The sequence below is a fragment of the Aythya fuligula genome, chromosome 12 (assembly GCF_009819795.1).
Source record: "Aythya fuligula isolate bAytFul2 chromosome 12, bAytFul2.pri, whole genome shotgun sequence".
NCBI classification, from domain to species: Eukaryota; Metazoa; Chordata; class Aves; order Anseriformes; family Anatidae; genus Aythya; species Aythya fuligula.
Window position 1 is genome coordinate 14904691 of NC_045570.1, and position 18693 is coordinate 14923383.

The 18693-nt window shown below is 38.8% G+C and overlaps 1 protein-coding gene across 1 annotated transcript in view; it reads left to right on the forward strand.

Annotated features, from left to right (window-relative positions):
- VAT1L (vesicle amine transport 1 like) overlaps positions 1 to 18693 on the forward strand; it is a 54150-nt gene that overhangs the window by 3756 nt on the left and 31701 nt on the right. Inside the window, exons 2-5 of the mRNA XM_032195905.1 lie at positions 1371 to 1500; positions 5447 to 5662; positions 17349 to 17491; positions 18417 to 18520. Coding sequence (XP_032051796.1) covers positions 1371 to 1500; positions 5447 to 5662; positions 17349 to 17491; positions 18417 to 18520 — 593 coding nt within the window. The remainder of the gene's footprint in view (positions 1 to 1370; positions 1501 to 5446; positions 5663 to 17348; positions 17492 to 18416; positions 18521 to 18693) is intronic.

Consider the following 18693-nt stretch of genomic DNA (forward strand, 5'->3'; position numbering starts at 1 on the left):
GGATAAAGAAATGGAACTAGAAGAGAACTGAATTGCTAGTACCATGTAGTTAGATGCAAAACTAAATATTGTCTGAAAAGTTATTTTGTAAGAATGAATGTTTTTAGGAAGAGTATAATAATTTTATAAAAATAATCAGTAATTCTGCTTTTAAAGATAAAGATTATGTGTCCAGATCAATTTTAAACCCTATATCACAATTGTAAATATTTGTTTGGTGACATTTCCTTTTTTTTTTTTCTTTTCCCTCCCCCGGTGACCTACATCTCATGAATGCTGTGTTGTCTACATGTTGCGCTGTGTGTCTCTTCTGTCTTTTGGTTTGTTGGCTCTGTTCAGTCTGTGTGCATCTTGATTAGTATCTGACTAAAGCCCCATCTCATAAATACTTATGCACATCAGTAACTGTGTATCAGAGGAGTTGCTGGTATCATATACATGAGTAGGATGGGCTGAGTGCATAGCTTCATGGACTCGGGGGAGCTGGCATGCAGCAGTTCCAGCTAACAATAAATACAGGGCTGTGTTTTACAAGAATAGATTAATGCTGAAGCATATTTTGGCTAGTTAGAATTTTTAACTGTGTGTATGGTGTTTGTGCACAAAGTGCATAAACATGGTACCTTTTAGTTGTGTGTTTCCATTTTGCTTATTTGTTTTTGTTGGCTGCCTAGAAAACCACAGCATCTTACTAACTAAAAACGGATAGCATGTAAAAGACAAAGCAAAGATGCTTCAAGACTTTTCTAAAACTCACACTACAAGGGAAAGCTGTAAACTTCCTGAGCAGCAACACTGAGGACTCCCAAAGACCAAATTAACCATTGTAAAACTGTAAAAGGTGATCCAGGAGGAAGAGTTATAAAATAGCCTACCTGAAACTTATTAAGTTCTCGTCAAGGTTGGATGCCTGCCTGAGATGAACATGAGATTCCTGGGGTCACTTCAGAGTTTAGGACAGTTTCATCAGGTTGTTTTTAGTCCAAAGCATCTATGATGTGTGATTTTTTTTTTTCCTTAAATAGAATTTAATGGAAATCATGATGTTTCCTTGTACTGAATTGTAAATGACCCTTGAATTTCTACATGTGACTCCTGACCTGTCAGTAAGCTCTGGGGATATACTTATAACAAGCGTGGTTGCCTTGCATGTGTACTTCTGCCCAAGACTGGTACCACAGTGGTGTAAAGTTGGTTTGTTCCACACGGGAAGAATGTGAACATCTGCTGGGTCACTTGTATGTTGTAGAACCCAGGTTTTTAATGTTGCCCTGAGCTGTTCTGGCTTTCACATCACTTGGGTCAAGTTTTCCCCCTCTGCTTTAATGTGTGGCAGTAGCCTTGATTTTACTTTTTCCTTTATTTTACAGTGGTTTGAATTTTATCGACTTGATGGTACGACAGGGGAATATTGACAACCCTCCTAAGACACCACTTGTTCCCGGTTTTGAGTGCTCTGGAATCGTAGAAGCTCTTGGAGATAGCGTGAAAGGATTTGAGGTAATATTTTCTCTGCTTTCAGGGAAAGACTAAATAATCATCACTCCACTGAGAATGTTGCCCCTAATTCTAAACCACCAGCAACAGGAGCCTTCACTACCCTGTTGAGATCTGAAAGGGCAATTTTTCTTTTCTGCTTCCCAACCATGAGAATGACCGCTTTGATTAGTTCCTGAAGCCATATGACCGCCTTCAGATCCTTCCTGAAAAGTCATTTGTGCTGTGTGCATATCTGGAGGGCTGTGTAGGAACTGGAAAGCATGACTGACATGCTTTAAGAAAGTAAAAGAAATTGAGTTAACTTGTTTAGTTTCTTTTCTTTGCCATGTTTGTAGTCATTGTTGCGAAGTTCCTCAAAGCCTACACACTGCTGATTCTAGTTCGAACTTTAGATCTTGAATTAACAAGACCCCATCTATGATATGCATTCTTTCTTACAACTGTGTGCATTTATTTGGCACAGATAAGAATGGGACCCTGATTATGGGATCAGAATCTATTTAGCCCAACAAAGTAGTGGTAAATGACAATAGTTCATGTATATAATAAAGCTTTCAGAAGTGGTTGGCATTATATACTCTTTGGTGTCTTGTATTAAATATAAACAGCATTCTGTTTTACTTCCTATTCCATTATTGATATTAAACATCTCTGTTCCCTCCAATCTCACACTTTTCCTACACTAGATACAAAAAATTCTATACTAGGAAAGAACTGAGTAAATGTGTGTCAACCCTATCTTAGCTATTTGCTGAATCAGCCATGTCATCAAGTATAATTGCATTTTCTGAATTCTTATTGTATCTTGATCTTAAGAAGGCAATTACCTAAAATATCTGTATTTAAAGGTAACGTTTTTGCTTTTCTAGAAAAGCTTCAAAATTTCTCAGTTGAGTAAAGATAATGGCCAATTTACTTTTCAGTAGGGTGTCAGCAACGAGCTGCTCTTAGGACATTTCTCCACCTTCCCTCTCCTGCCCTGTCTCTGCCTTGCAACAAACCATAATCTTTCAATGTTTTTGTGATAAACAATAACTGAACAAAAAATTTACTATTTGAAAAACTCAACTGCTTCAATTGTTCAGCTCTAGTATTCTGTGTTTTGTAGTTACAATCCATACAGAAGAATATTCTATGAAAGGAGCATAGGAAGTTTTCTGCTCTACATCAGCATTCTTAGTTTAAACATTCCTGCTATTTTTAAAGGGCATCATAAGGCTACAGCATATGGTGCTTGTTTGAGTAATGTTGCACCTGAATGAATGTACTGTGTCTCTTTAAAAGTTACGGCTTTGTTCTGACTATAAAACATGTTTGTGCATTAGTGTACTTCCTGAAATTTAAACAAATCATGGTATTTTACTTTTTACATATAATCTGCATAGCCAAGGTAGTGTTTGAGTCATCTAGAAGATCTGATGCTCAAAATAGCGGCTCTGCACAGGTACGAGCCCATCAGCAGGGGTATGTCCCAGGAGGATGATGCAATGATGTTCTCTCAGTTTCTTTATAAATATATATATTTTTTTTACACAGAATAAGAGGATGTCAGGTGCTCGTCGTGTTGACATATGCTGTTACCCCTGTTCATAGTGATGACAGGAATGGCAAAGATTACACCCTATATCTTCTGACCTTCTTTCCTTTTGTAGATCCCTTCCAGTTCAAATCCTGTTCAAGTTGTGGGGATTTGATAAGAACATGTCCTATTGGCCCCTAGTCTGTACGCGGGCTGTCTTACACTCGAGATATTGTCAGCCATTTCTTGTCTTCACTAGCTATAATTGCGTCATTGTAAGACATGATGAATGGCCGTCCATTTTGATGGAGATGTGTAAGAACATGTTTTATATTGAAAGAAAGCCTTTTTTTTTTTTTTTAAGGAAATGGAAGAGTAAAAGCCTATTCTTTCTCCCATTAAAAGCAAACACTGATTTTCGCTGAGCTCAGATGTAACGTGTCTGATCTATAGTTGTTGGGATGGTTCTCAGGATCTGAGGCCTAATCTGATGTGATGTCTAGGCTCTGTATAAAGATTGTAGTAAAATATGATTTTTATTATTATTAAGAAGTCCCTTGGGAATCACCAGGAGAGACCTCTCTTCTCTGCATTCTTTTGGAAATCGGTTATGTTTGTTTGCAAGGATAGGACATACTAACATATTCACTAATTAATCTTAACAGACTTTAGATTTTATAAACTTTACTAACATCAAAAGGAGCCACAGAGTGGTTACCAGTGATGCATTGCTAATTTGAATGTTCGAAGGCGGCATTCAGTGAAATTGGAATGACAGTTCTGTTTCAGCATCTTCATTCTAAAAGAGACAAACCCTTCAGAGCTGTCAGCAGCACCTTAACATTTAGCAAACCCACAATATCCCAAAGCCAAAGTGATGACAAGTGCTTGGGAGACCAACATGTGCCTGTGCTATAAACATTTGTCTGAAGGTACTAATGTTATGCTTTACTCCATTGCTGTCAAATGTAGCTTATGTAGATCAAGAACAACCTGTAGTATCACCAAAGAATTAGTGGGTATTAGTAGAAAGTAAGATAGAAAGTATCAGGCAGATAAGCAAGCACATTTTAGAGGGAGAGCTTCTATTAGTTGCAATTAAAATACCAAGTCCTAAAGTCTGGTCCTCTTCCTGCCTTATTGCTTAAACTGTGGCTCAGGTGAAGAGCTCCTCTCATGAAAAAGGATGATATTTTTGTTTGAAAAGTAAGATAAAATACATGTAGGAGCTGCTGTGGGCAAGGCATTGTCTTAAGTTTGTAAGAGTCATGCCTGTGAAGGCTTTAACATGTATTGGCCAAATGCTGCTTGCTGGGGCTCTCCCATATTGCCCCGCTGGACCAGTTTCTACTTTCATTCAAGTGTTGCTTTCCAACTCTGATTGTACCCCTGAATGCACCTCAGTTACCTTAGTAACCAGAGCTATATTTTTGATGTTTAAGGTGGCAGGCATATTTGAAATCGCACAATCCAATTCTGCTCTGCCACATGGCTGTAGAAATGGCAGTCATTATGGACATGTAGAGGTAGAATTGGTTATTAAGATGATAAAGCTAGAGAGTAGATATCAATAGTGTTATAAGTCAGTGGTTTCTGAACCCTTTCATGTTGTGCTCTGTCTGGCAGAGTACAAGTCCTCCCCTTCTCAATTCACAGAGAAAAAAAGTGTGTATAAATCAGTGTGAAGACTGAGAAGGCAAAATGAAAATTTGTCTCGGATGTAATTGTTTATAACATGCATCTCACTGGAATGTTTCTCTTCTCTTCTCTTCTCTTCTCTTCTCTTCTCTTCTCTTCTCTTCTCTTCTCTTCTCTTCTCTTCTCTTCTCTTCTCTTCTCTTCTCTTCTCTTCTCTTCTCTTCTCTTCTCTTCTCTTCTCTTCTCTTCTCTTCTCTTCTCTTCTCTTCTCTTCTCTTCTCTTCTCTTCTCTTCTCTTCTCTTCTCTTCTCTTCTCTTCTCTTCTCTTCTCTTCTCTTCTCTTCTCTTCTCTTCTCTTCTCTTCTCTTCTCTTCTCTTCTCTTCTCTTCTCTTCTCTTCTCTTTTTTTTTTTTCCCTGTAAACAGAATTTGCTGGTTATTAATGGGAATGCTGTTTTGATTGTTCACAGCTCCATTCATTATTTAGGAACTGCTGACAAAAGATGGCTGGTATTGATTATGCTGATAGACTGCTCAATCAGAGAAGCAGTGTAGGAAAAAAGATGTGGCCTTAATTTTGGTATCTTTGTTGTTAAATTCAAGTTTTTAAATACAATTAAAAAATGGTAAAAGCCCAAAGCTGAGCAGCTTAACTGCTGTGTTGCCAAAGATGTGGATCACCATTACAGTCTGTCATGGCTTGAACAGGAAAGTTGCAGATGTTACAAGTTTCTTTTTACGGTTTAAGTTGCAGACATATCCTCAACATTGTTTTTTCTCTTGATTGTAGATTGGAGACAGAGTCATGGCTTTTGTAAACTACAATGCATGGGCTGAAGTAGTATGTACCCCGGTAGAATTTGTCTACAAGATCCCAGATGACATGAGTTTTTCTGAAGCTGCTGCATTTCCCATGAACTTTGTAACTGCCTATATGATGCTCTTTGAAGTTGCTAACCTAAGAGAAGGCATGTCTGTGCTGGTTCACTCTGCAGGAGGTGGGGTGGTAAGTTGGAATTTCTCTTATTTTCCTGTCATCCCATGACTGAAAAGAGCCAGATACTGCTTTTGGTTTGGTTTGATAACAGATATGCCTATATGAAGGGTTGTGATGAGCAGGAACTCCATCAAAACACTGATGCAAATGGTTGGCAGGAGCTTCTGGTGAAATAAAAATGCTATGGCTATTGACTCTACATAAAAATACCTCCAAAACCCTTTAGAAGTTAGTTAAAGATTGAGAAGTAAGTGTTACTTCAAACTTTGTATCCCTAAGTTTATGCACCTTGTACTTGTTCTTTGTGAAAGAAGGCTATAATGAAAGGATTAAATAAATCAGCTCCCTGCATAAGGTATTTATAGGTTACCATAATCCTCTTTGCAGTACATAGCCCTGTTGGAATACTCCTGCAGATGCTGTGTGCACGTGTGATGTTTTCCCTGTAAATGGCACTGTATTTTTTTTTCCTTTGTTGCGGAGGGATTGAAAGCAGTGAAAAATACTATCATCCCAAAGCTGAGGAAAATAGCATACAAATACAGAATTTGAGTCAGTGGTGGCTGCTGCATGCCATGGGTTGGATCATCAGTAAAGAGGCGTTGCATTGCATGGGTGAAGCAACAGCTGGATGAATTGGGTGGAATACCAGGCCACACAAGGAAACCATAAGCGAGCACTTAGTGTTACCAGTTGCTTGAACTATCTCTTTGGGAAAAAAATCTCTCTTTTGGAAAATAAGTAAGCTGGTACAAAATATTAAGATACCAATAGGGGAGTATGTTTACACTTGAAATTGCACAGTCCTCTTCCATAAGACCGATTTTATGACCGAGAACATTAGCAGATCTCAGCCTTCTAAATCGGAGCACCTCTTCTGTTTTCCTGTTATGCCTTATGTATGCTAAATTAATATTCTGTTGTCTACTTAAAGCTGGTAGGCAGCCCCAAACACCTTAGCCTAATTCTGTGCCCTTTGACCTTCTTTCAGGTTCTCATATAAATGAAAGCTGTTAGCAAAGAAAAAAATTCACCAGTTCCCTACATGAAATGTTTTTAGCTAACAATAATCCTACTTGCAGTAAATGGTCCTCTTGGAATACTTCTGTAACTGAATGGAATTTATAATCTTATTATGGTTCGGCACAGTACAACCTACAGCATTATGGCTGACTTTATTGTTCTGTAATATTAAATCTTTTCATGTGGAATTCAGGACTGTTAAAGCAACATGAGGCCACACATTCAGGATATTCTAAGACTCTGTGTTTACCTGAAGGGTTGTCAGCCCAGCTGACACTATATGGACCCAGGCTGAGTGTATGGAGTTAGCAAGACACCCTGTGCATATGCACGTCTTCAGAGAAAATGAACTCCTTGTCCCTGTGAGGATAAAATGTTCTTGCTACCTTCTTTCTTTCTTCCTTTTTCTTCCTTTCTCTCCCTTTTTTTAAACATTGCTCACCTTTAATTATTTCCTTCTCCTCTTATTTAAGCACTGTTAACACTATGAACTCACACAGTCTTCCTCACTAGTGTCCAAACCCTCTGCTGGGCTGTTCTGTAAGGTACTGCTGCCTCCCTCGCTGTCAGACACCCAACGGCATCTTTCCACTAGTCCTCTGCTGTGGCTGCCTCCTCTCAGAGCAGCTGAAGGAGGGACAGGTTGTGTCTGGCTGCCAGCAGAACAGGGAAAAACATATCTTTTCCCTGTTAAGTAATTAAATAAAACAGTGTTTCCAGAGGAAAGTCCAGCGATCTGGGAAGAAACTGGGCAATAGCTGGTGTAGGTCTGTGTGTGACCTGGGGAGGACTGCACGTAAGATGGAGCTGGGGCTGACTAGCCTACAAGACAGGGCGCTGATCCCTGTGGCATGGGGGAAGAGTACCTTGTGCAGTCTGTTCTTTGTAAGGGTGTTCTTTGTAAGTCTGTTCTTTGTAAGGGAGCAGGTGTTACTGGAACTAGAAAGGAAATGCTTTTCCCAGTGCTTGATAGGTCTTACAGGTAAGCTCTCACTCTGGAGATTATTTTTTTCCCTCTTGTACTAACTAGACAAAGATTTCAGAGGACACGTCTGTATTCCTCCTTAAACCTCTCTAATACTCTGTCCATTAATCCCTTGAAAAATGTAACAACCTCGATTGAACAAATTATTTTCACAAAGTGTTTTGCTAATAAAACAGAAAACCTGCAATTCAGTTTTCAACACAAACTTCACTATGTGAAGAGATTTTTTTGTGCTGTTGCTTTAATAGATACAAGGCCCATTAACATTTTCAGCAAGTGGAAAACCTGTCCAGTTTGTTTCTAAATGCCATAGAAATTCCAGAATACTTTAATGAGACAATAGGCTCCCTGTGGGACTAGAAGTTTGTAATTGTTCCTTCTCGTTATACAAGATCATTATTTTAGCCATTTCATGCAGTTTACAAAAAAGAACTTGTTGCTTCAAAAATATTTGTGAGCTTCTTTGTTCTGGCTCTCCAGTCCTCTTTAGGAGAATTCTGCAGCGATTTTAAAAAAAAAAAACTGAATCAGGGAAAATTCTCAACAACCTTTACTTATGTATTGCCTCAGTTTATTTATGTGCCATATTTCTGGTTGTAAATGTATTTCTGGATGTAGATGTAGTGAGGAAACTAAAGCAATTGCCTTCACATCTGTGCCTGGGGTATGTTTTGTATGGGATGGTATCATTTAATATCTGACAGGATGCTTTCAATAAGGCAGTGTACCTATTTCCAGATGTTCCAGGGGACATCAGAAGATGATGCAGAGAAAAAAACAAAACAAAACACACCAAGATAACTGATACTGAAAAAAAAAAACAACTTGCACATGCCTCTTTTTTTCAGTTACAGAGACTTGAATCCTGTTCCATATACCAGATCAATACCCTCCCTGCCTCCTGCTCATCTAAAAGGTCAGGGCATCATATGATCTTCTCTGCTCATGGCAGGAAACTTGTATAGTTGCAGGGAAGAACCTTGCCTCTGTGAACTAGGAGAAGAAATGTGGACAGTCACAAGCTCTGCCTCTGGCAATGCATGATGTAGCCATCCACTGTAACTTCTCTAAAGAGAAAGACCCCCCGCTGCAGTGCTTAGAAAGGGGGCTTGAAAGGAGAGATTGTGTTTGCTTTTGTTTCCTAGGGTCAGTTTGTTGACTTTGATTGTTTGCAATGGGGGCTGCTTTGGGGGGTTTGTTTGTTTTTCCTCTTTTTCCCTCTTGAGGTAGGGGAGGTTAAGAGAGGCTGACTCTCAGCTGCCAGCCAGGACAGTGAAGTAGAAATTTTAGGGGCCTTCTGGGAAAGTGTGGTATAGGCTCATGTCTGATCAGATGTAAATGAGAAATCTTGCAAATCATTCTGTTATCATTGCTCTAATATTACAGATCAAGATCTAACAAGGACAAGGCTGGTCATATGGTGTCTTTCAGGCCTCTGCCTGGCAGGACACTTAACACTTCTGTTTAAGCAGACCATTATATTGATTAGTAGGGAAATTCGATAATTAACAAGAGATATAATTGTATTGTATGTATAGAATTTAAATGCTTAAAGCTAGTGTAAGTGCCCTTCTGAACTGATTGCTAAAATATGGAGAAGGTCAGCTAACACTGAACTTCAAAAACTTCCTGTTATACTCACATAAAAATTAATACTCAAAAATATGAGTTTTTTCTACAGTAACCTATATGTTCTTGTATACATCCAGTTGAGAAACTAGCTTATCTTAACTGTAAAACTCTGTAATTAATGTTTGAAATGGCCATCAGACTATAGTAGAATAGCTCCCTTCACAAATACACTCAATTGTCTTTTTTTAGAGTGAAGCCAAGTGGCATCTGAGGAAAATAGGCTGAGAAATAGGCTGAGAAAACTGAGCATTAGCATGCACCCCACTGGGACTGATCTGCTATATGAAGCAATTAGTTCTCTAAAATGAAGACTGTGTAAGTCAGAGCAAGCCATAGCACAGGCTTGTATGAGATTACATTAGTAATTTTAAGAACAACTACATAAACTTGTGAACTGCATCCTGGATTAATTGAATTAGTATAAATACAGGACTGATGTATTAAAAATCAAAATGAAGCAAAAAAAAAACAACACCCTTATGATCTTCTAGCTATAATAAATACAATCTATGACATCTACCTGGAAAGTGAATTCTTTCAGGGATTTAGATCTGTTAGAGACTGCCATTATGCCCATTTGCTTATTTGTTTGTTTTTTATATACTGCTTATTCTGGCTATCTGGAACACAAAACTTTGGTCATTTATCAAAACCGTGTGAACACCTCAATCTCATCACTTAACTTCTCAGATGCAAGGCAGAATTATTAGCCAATTCTTTAGCATTTCAGTCTCACTAGAACTAAGCTGCGTTAAAGACAGAAGCATTGACTGCTGTCCTGAAGCTCTGATCTGACCTTCCCTTTCATGCTCAGCAGCAGAGGAGGTGCGAGTAAGTTACAGATTAAAGCTCTCATGTTTGAATTTGAAGAATAAATCTGACTTGGCAACAGATTTAGGTCATCCTGGCAGGATTGGTTACTGCTTGGCAGGAACCCTCATTTTTATTGCTTCTACCCTGCATAAATTGCAAATATTTGAGGATGTGTTCCAAACTGAATCACCAAAGTAGTGATATTTATCTGACAAAGAACTGGCACTCCTTAGTAAATCTGGTCACATGCTATCACAGGAACCCCTTCAAAAGAATTATTAGATTTCTTCTTTAAAAAAATAGCTCTGCATTTATCCCTTCAAATTGTTTCTCCTCTGTCTTGCTTGTGGATAAGTCTTTCTCAATTTCCAGACTTGATTTGTAGCCAGCTAATGTATCTGTGTTATCTTCTGTTGTCCCCTTTTTTTTTAATTAGCTTTTCTCTCATCTTGGGACAGTTCCTTCAGATCTCTTTGGTAGTATGTATATTTGTACGTGGTTAGAAAGATGCTCAGAATTAAATATTTCCTTGGCTGATATTTTTCAGGTTGAAAGCAGCCTTGCTTGTTCATATTCCTTTTCCAAAAGCTACAATGTCTGTTTCGTTGGTCATCCTACATACGCTGGTCCATGCAGATGCATACTTATTTCCTGGGCTTTGAGCTGGTTGGCTGCAAAGCAGCAGTAGGCCAGTATGAAAGCCAGTCTTGTCTTCTAAAATAGGTCTCTCAGCATCCCTGATCCTTTTAAACATTGTATGGGCTGATTGAACTTAGGTCTGTCTGCACATAGCAGGTAGGAGTACATTAAGTAGCACTCATGACTTGTATTTGAGTCAGTTCTTCTTGAATGTGCATAATTGGGATTTACTCCACTCTTCTGATGGTCCTGGCCAGCATACTGTACAATGGCATTACCACTTTCCGATCTGCTAAAACCTTTACCCAGTACTTCCCAGGACTGCACTTGCTATTTTCATATTAGCAGTTCATAGCCACTCTGCATTTGATGAATACACCGTAAGTGCTTTTCTCCTATTTCATCTCCTTCAGACAAGAAAGAGAATAAATCAGCTCACACAGAGCTGTGTGTAACCAAGGCTAGGCTGCATTCAGTATCCAAGCTATCTCGTTTAAAGCCAGACAGGGCACCTCTACATTGTGCTGCACTGTGCCATGTGAATGCCTCTAAAGCATGGATGTGCTCCCTCAGCATCCCGGGAAAGTCCCAGTGCCATGCCTGAGTCTATTTCCAGACACTGCCTCAGAGCATAATCTGTTAATCAAACACAAAAGCTTGGTGAGTCATACACAAAAAGCAATTTCCCTGACCAAAGCAGCCTGCAGTCCCTGAAGGCCTTTCTTTTTGCCTCTCACAGCCCTGCACTCCCCAGAGGACATGTCCTTTCCCTGAGTCCCCTGCTGAGTCATGTCACACACAGGCAGTGCTTAACTCTTCCTTGGCTGTTCAGCTTTTAGGATAGAGTTTATGTGCTCTGGGCAAGAATCTTGGCTGCCGTACGCTCTCGTAGCTCCCCTTAAGTGCAGCGGGTTTATACCAGATGAAGATCCAGCTGCGAGGCTTGGTTGCACCCCAACTTCACATTTTTCAAGGGAGGGAGGAAAAAACATCCCCTGGTGATAGTTGCAGAAAATAAGAGAGTTTGAGAGTAAAAAGAGGTCGTTATTTCACGGTGACTCTTTCCCATTCCCTCTCCTCCAAAACTTACTGTGGTGCACTGAGTGTAACAGATGCTGCCCTAATGCTTGTTCAGCTTGTCCACTCTGCAATGTTCACCTGAGTGTTTGGTTTCCAATTTCCTCTGCTATAATTGGAAAAATAACACCTTCAGGAAGTGCAGCTGACTTTTCCAAACACCACAGAAACATTTTCCTTGATGCCAGTAGATGTCTTCTCTTGCAGTTTTCTTACTATGCTTGTGTACTTTGTACCACCTTCAAATACGGTTATGTGGCATCAAAGCACTTTGGAAGCATGCATTCTGCTCACATTCAGTACCAGACAGGTTTCTTGTGCAAGAATAAGTATGAATTATTTTTGAAAATACTGTAGCACCTCTGGGCTGCACAAATACACCTGGAAACAATCATTTCTTAGTGATGCTATTGGTTCTCACAGATGCCGTTTTGCTGGGTGGTATCTTTTAGATGGTTTGTTCTCTTCTGCTATGAGGTTGAGCTCAGTGTTTATAACAGCAAAATATAATAAGCAGAAAGGGTGCTTTCATGAAAGAATACTGAACTGTGAGTGCAGTATGCAGCTGGGCCACCAGACCTACGTCTGGGCTGTGCCTTTAGGTCAGACCCTTTCCAAAAGTCAGTAACTTACAGTTTTATTTATACTTCAACCAGTGTTAAGTTAGTATTAATAAGATGATTATATTAGTATGTTTTCTTCTGTTCATGCTTTTCATGTTGACTTTTCAATGTCCATGACGGGTAGTTTTTACTTTTGAATTGTTTAAGTAAACAGAACACAATGTTTAATTTTTATTTTTTTTTTAATCTATTTTTCCCTTCTTTTATGTGATTATCTCAGTATGAGAAGTTTCCAATCCTGCAGGTTTAAAGTTGTGTTTTATAGCAAAGGAATGCAAAGAAATTTCAATCTTTCTATTGGAACTAAAACAGATAGCAGTGTATCCATTTATAATAGATTCTATAATAATTACATGTTTGGATTAGGTTAAACATACTGGCTTTATAAAGAGACAGGATCCCTTGAAAAGGAATCAATCAAACAGACTTTGAAGCTAGAGAGATGCAAGACTCCCGTGTCAAATCCAATGTTAGGAGACATGCTTCATTTCCACAGAACGCTGCAATCCAAGTTATGCATCTCTTTGAGGACACACTGTGTGGAGTTCTGCAAGATATGCAGCATAAGTGTGTGTGTGTCTGTGTGTGTACAGATAGATGTTAAAGCAGATTAATTCAATTTTAAGGAAATATTTTGTAACCATGTCTATCACTTCAGTGAAGCAATCAATCGGTTTATTCAAAGACTGTTAAATCCTATTAAAAGTAAAGTTAAGTGTTCAAGTGAGAATTTTTTTTTCCATTTATGAATTTTCCCAGGTGCAGGAAGCATCTAGGTAGTATTTATATGTGGAAATTTACATCATGTGTAAAAAATCAGATGTGTGAAAAGCTTTATTTTTTGTGTTTTAAACAATGCCTGTCTATTTAGACACCCACTCAGAAGGTTTTGGAATTCATATACTATTTCTGATAGCATGGTGCCTGCTTCTCTGTCTGGGTGAAAGCTGAAGGGTAACAGAGATGATGTGGTTTTGTTGGGGCAGGGAGGAGACAGAAAACCTTCTTTTATTTTTCTACCACAAAGCAGTTTTTAGGAATCCAAAGAAGAGGACAGTACTTGTGTGTCCCTGAGGTCAGGGTGAGAGTGTGCAGCGGGCCTGGAGTCAGCATGGAGATCTCACCTGCTCCTCCATGGCCCTGGGAAAGGACTGTTCCTCCTTCCAGCTGCAGAACTCCGTGTGCATATTTCATTTGTGAACCATGGGCACTGTGAGCACTGGGACCCTACGTACTTACAACTAATGTGTATAGCCCTTTAAACAAAAGGTACTAATCCAAAAGTAGCTAAATGACTTGAGGGATTAGAAAAGAGATTTAAGAGCGACTTGCATAGCCACAGTGCTTTTTTGGAGCTTAGTCGAATTCCACGGAAATTAGTGAAACGTTTGAGTTCATAGGGTGAGTTCAGTTCTCCTGCTTTGGGGAGGAAGGCATTCTAAGCCCAATACCAGCCTTTATTCCTAGATTTTTGAAATACAAATATTAGGACCACTTTGCACTAAAATAAGTACAAACCAGTGTCAGGTTAAGATCTTCAGAAAGCTGTAGAAGAATGTTTCATGGAATTGCCTCAAAATACTTCAGTGATCTTGTTCATCCAATTATAAAAATACTGGTCATATGAATCAGTTTTAGGCTTTAAATATCCACAGAAAGTATTCTGACCTGGGGTTTTAGATAATCTTGTCTCTGTGGGGGGTGAACTAGCCAGTTTGAGTCAAGAAGAAAATAGGTGTTGTTTTTTTTTGTGCATTTCTCCTATTTATTTGACAGTCATTTAGTTAAATGTTAATCATCTTCTGCAGGATGAAAAACAACACGTTTTCTGCTCTAATATTTGACCTTTTAAACATGAACTGTTTTTGATTCAGGATACATTCATTATCCCTTGTCTTCCTGAGTTAGATTGAAAATGCAGAAAACTAATTAGAGAATAGATCAATAATGTCAGAATTTCACTCCACTAGCATACATTATAAAATACTGATTTATCTAAATTACTGTGGGTAGTGGTTTTCTGGAAGAGACAGAAAATGAGAAGGGGATTGCTAGTGAAAATGGCTGAGAAAAGGATAGATACAAAAGTCAGATTATTTTTTCTTGCAATTTTATGTTACAATATTTTTGGAGGCTTTAGACTAAGACGATAAGTAATAGAGAAATGAAGCATGAGAAGAGTGAAACCTTTTCTGCTCCTAGAAGATATTATATCTTGCGAGATGAGGCCCCTCAGGAAGAGATTTGCCTATGATTTCTAATAGATTAAGGATTCCAATCCAAGAAAATAGTGGATGATTTTAAAAAGAAAAGGTCATTTATGTTTGGTATTGGATTATCGTGCTACAAATCAACATTCAGATCTGGGTCCTGCTGTAAGTTTCTCTGAGCTACTGGACATGTTGTTCAATTTGCTGTGCTATTTCCATTTCTCACTTGTAAAGGAAGAATTACAGCGCATCCCTTCTCTTGCTCCCTTCTCTTTGTCTCTTGGTACCTGCCCAAGATCCCAGAACTGTGCCTTGCTGTTCAGCTGTTTACTGACTAACCCAGTAGGAAAACAATTTGAAACTCCTGGATGCCACCATATAAAAATAATACTGCTGTCCTCTTGAGATGTTCAACTTAGATGACTGTCACTAGCAATTACATTCAGCATTATATGGGAAGATGCCAAGACCCCCAGGGTATGCAGGATTATCCAATTATTCTACTGTAAATGAAAGCCAAGCACTGATTACTGGTATTTACATACTAATAATCAGGGTTTCTGGTTGGAATGAACTGAAATGTGTTTATCCATGGATGATTTTACTGGTCATGCATACAGTTTACAAATGGCAATCTTTTAGCTGTAAATATAAGTAAGAATCTGCTAAATTTAGTCAGACATGATTTTCAGAATCACTGTGCCATTTCTTGCTTCTGAGCATATCCATGTAAACTGTAGCTCCAGTGGAATAATGTGGTTGCAATGAGAGGCAGAATTTGGCTACCAGAGGTCTATATTCTGTTTGTTAGTGTACTAAGAGTAAAATAATAATAATAATAAAAAAGGTGGAAGATATGACCTGTTAGGATCTTTTTTGAAATCCAGATGACTCAGTGTTTAAAGCAGCACTTCCATTCTCTCAGCCTCGTGAAGTTACAGGTTATAATTTAGAAGTTAAATTTTTCTGGGGACTGAAGCTGGAGAGGCCAACTACAGACATTTGAAGGCATAAATCCTGCAGTGCCCCAAATACTTTTTAGACACTGACATGGCATCTGATTGACCTTGCTGGATTTTTGCCCAGACGCAGTCTTCCATCTTTTGGGAGGTTGCCGCAGAGGCCACGTGGCAATCTGTGAAGGGTCTTGAGCAGCCTGGATCCAGCAAGCTCACAGGAGCACACTGCCCTTGTTGGGTTCCATCAGATATCTCTCTGCATGCAGAGGGCTTGCAAGATTACAATTGATAATGGACTTTTGCTTTGAGGAAGAGAGAGGCATCTCAGCGTTATCTGTCTCTTGTGAAAACCACAGGCTGGAAGAGTGTGCCATGAAGACAGAATCCTTTCTCTGACTCCGTGCCTAGCCCTGCAAATATGCTTTCATCAGAATTTGACCCACATCAGTTGGAATTCTAAGGGACACCTGCATGAGTTTGGGAGAACACCTGTATGAAGCAGAGCAAAAGCTAGCATTGATACAAATACTTTGTGTGCTTCCTTTTCTAGCCTGACAAGCTTCTGCTCTTGTTCCAGTTGCTCTAATTTAGGGGTAGTTATAGCAATGTGATACCAGTGTGTGTCAATGGATGCATATATGTTTGTGTAGATGGGAGGAAGTCAGGCCTGCCTGTCATGGAGCAAGAAGACTTCTCTTTTTCAGTATTGTAATTTTCTTCTTGGCATTAGAAAGGAACAGTTCTGTTTCAAAGCCCAGAAATTAAAAACATGACATGAAATGTACATGTTATATACTGCAGGAACTTATTACAAGCTCAGGATAGAAAAGAACAGGCTCACAATGTGGACGCTGGTGAAGCTGAGAGCATATGTACTAGAACTACTTCCCTGTTCATGCTTTAGGCCATTTGCTCCCCTTCACTAATGGATTACTTTTGAAGATGGGGCATTGGCCTAAATGAACCTGTTAGTGTGACTCATGGCTATTCCTGCATTCTGAATCATCAGTAGTAATTTTTGTTATTAATACGAGGTAAAACAGATTTGCTTTACTATGCAGTATTTGTCACACCAAATTGCTCTCTCCTACTGCAACTATAAGAAAATGTGATCACTGAGAAACGGTATATGGTGCACTGGGACTGACTCGACTAGACCTGCTGTATTATGACCACAAAAACCCAAACAATAAAAGCTGTATCTAAATACCAGCAGAATCAAGTACTTTTTACATTATCTGCCAGAAATTTTGTTCTGGAATAAGGTGCTGTGAGGCCTTCCTGTGAACAGAGGAGGTTAGAATTGCATGTGGAAGCAGCTGAGGTATGAGGTGCTGATGTTACTGATGAGTCCTTGGGGAAAATGCAAAGGAGAAAGCGAGAAATATTTCTGATGTGCTCTTTCAGTTATCATTTTTGGTGTTCCTTGTAAATTAATATCATTTCCCTTGAATTATGCTGCTTTTGTTAAAAGAACAAGGAGAACTCTTTTCTAATGCAATTTTGATAGATTAATTTAATTTTATCCCTGCACTTACTTTGTCTTCAGCATATCCTTTTGATTTAAGTGTATTTTTCCTATGACTGAATTGCTTTGCACTGGTAAGAAATTAGTTTGGGAAATGCTTGAACATATTTGGTGATGGATTTTGCTGTGTCACGAGTGAATTGGTAACTGCAAAGTCTGTCAACCAATTTCCATGTCAGTGAACTAACATACTGATGTGCTTGCAGGGTCAAGCTGTTGCTCAGCTCTGCTCGACTATTCCCAACGTTACTGTTTTCGGAACAGCTTCATCTTTCAAACATGAAGCAATCAAAGACTCAGTAACTCACCTGTTTGACAGAAATGCAGACTATGTGCAAGAAATAAAAAGGTAATCTCTCCCTCCCCCCGCAAGTAGTATCTGGCAAAATATATATTCCCCATAGCAACTGGCATAATACTATGAAAAACACTGGGTCAATCATATTTTTGGGAAGAGATCACATTTTTGAGTTCAGGAGCTGAAGTAAAATAAAGATACTATAAAACTGTCTAGATCTGCACTACAGGAGACAAAATAGCAAGCATCTTCGTATTTCTTTATAAGCAACATAAACTTTGTTTGTCCATGTTCATGCTTGGATGTCTGCTGTCAGCAAACTAAATACAGTAAAAAAGAATACATATGCTAACAGAAGACTACTTCACTGCATCTAAACTGCATGTGTAGTAGCTCAGATTCAGTACTCTATTCAGGATAAGAAGAGTACTCAATTCAGAGTAAGAAGTTTTCAGCAGATCTGTAAGTTATCCAGGTTTTAGGGGAATTCTCTGGTATGATTCCATCTGCTTGTGTTTTTGCCTTCTGCCAGGGACTGATATCACAGCATGTGATGTCTGTTTTGATTTCACATCCTTAGATTTTGTTTGTTTGCATTCAGATTAGAATCATCCTGTTGCCTTCTGAAGTCCTGAGTGCTTCTGTTTCCATTTACATGCTTTCAGATACTTTGTTTTCAAGTCTGTCTTTTAGATACTGATGTTGATAAAGGTACCAAACATTGGAATTAATAAGAAGATCTTAGGAAAAAAAATGTCTTTTTTGTTTTGCTTGTCAGATAGCTTAAAGAGAATGTTTTTCCCTGCATCTTGTATCTGTCAAAATACTGGGTTATCTAACTGGGCATAACAAAGAAATTTTTCAAAGGGGCACCCCAAGGTAGTAGAGTTCACAGACTTCCTGTCAAACTTCTTCATTCCTCAGAATGATGGCAATGTCTCCTATTGCAAAGTGAGATTTCTTTCTTGCTTTTTAGAATCTCAACAGAAGGAGTAGATATCGTTTTGGATTGTCTGTGTGGAGAAAATACTGGGAAAGGCCTCAGTCTTCTTAAACCACTTGGGACTTACATTTTATATGGTGAGTGGAAACAGCCAGGTACATATTTCAAAACTAAAACTTTGTTGTGCTTAAAATCTCTTAAAATCACCCCTTCCAAAACTGGATGTGTATCTGGGTGGCTACCATGTGATAATTTATCAATTCAGTCATTTCCAATAAAGGATTTTAGTGAAGATAAGCATGGACTAAAT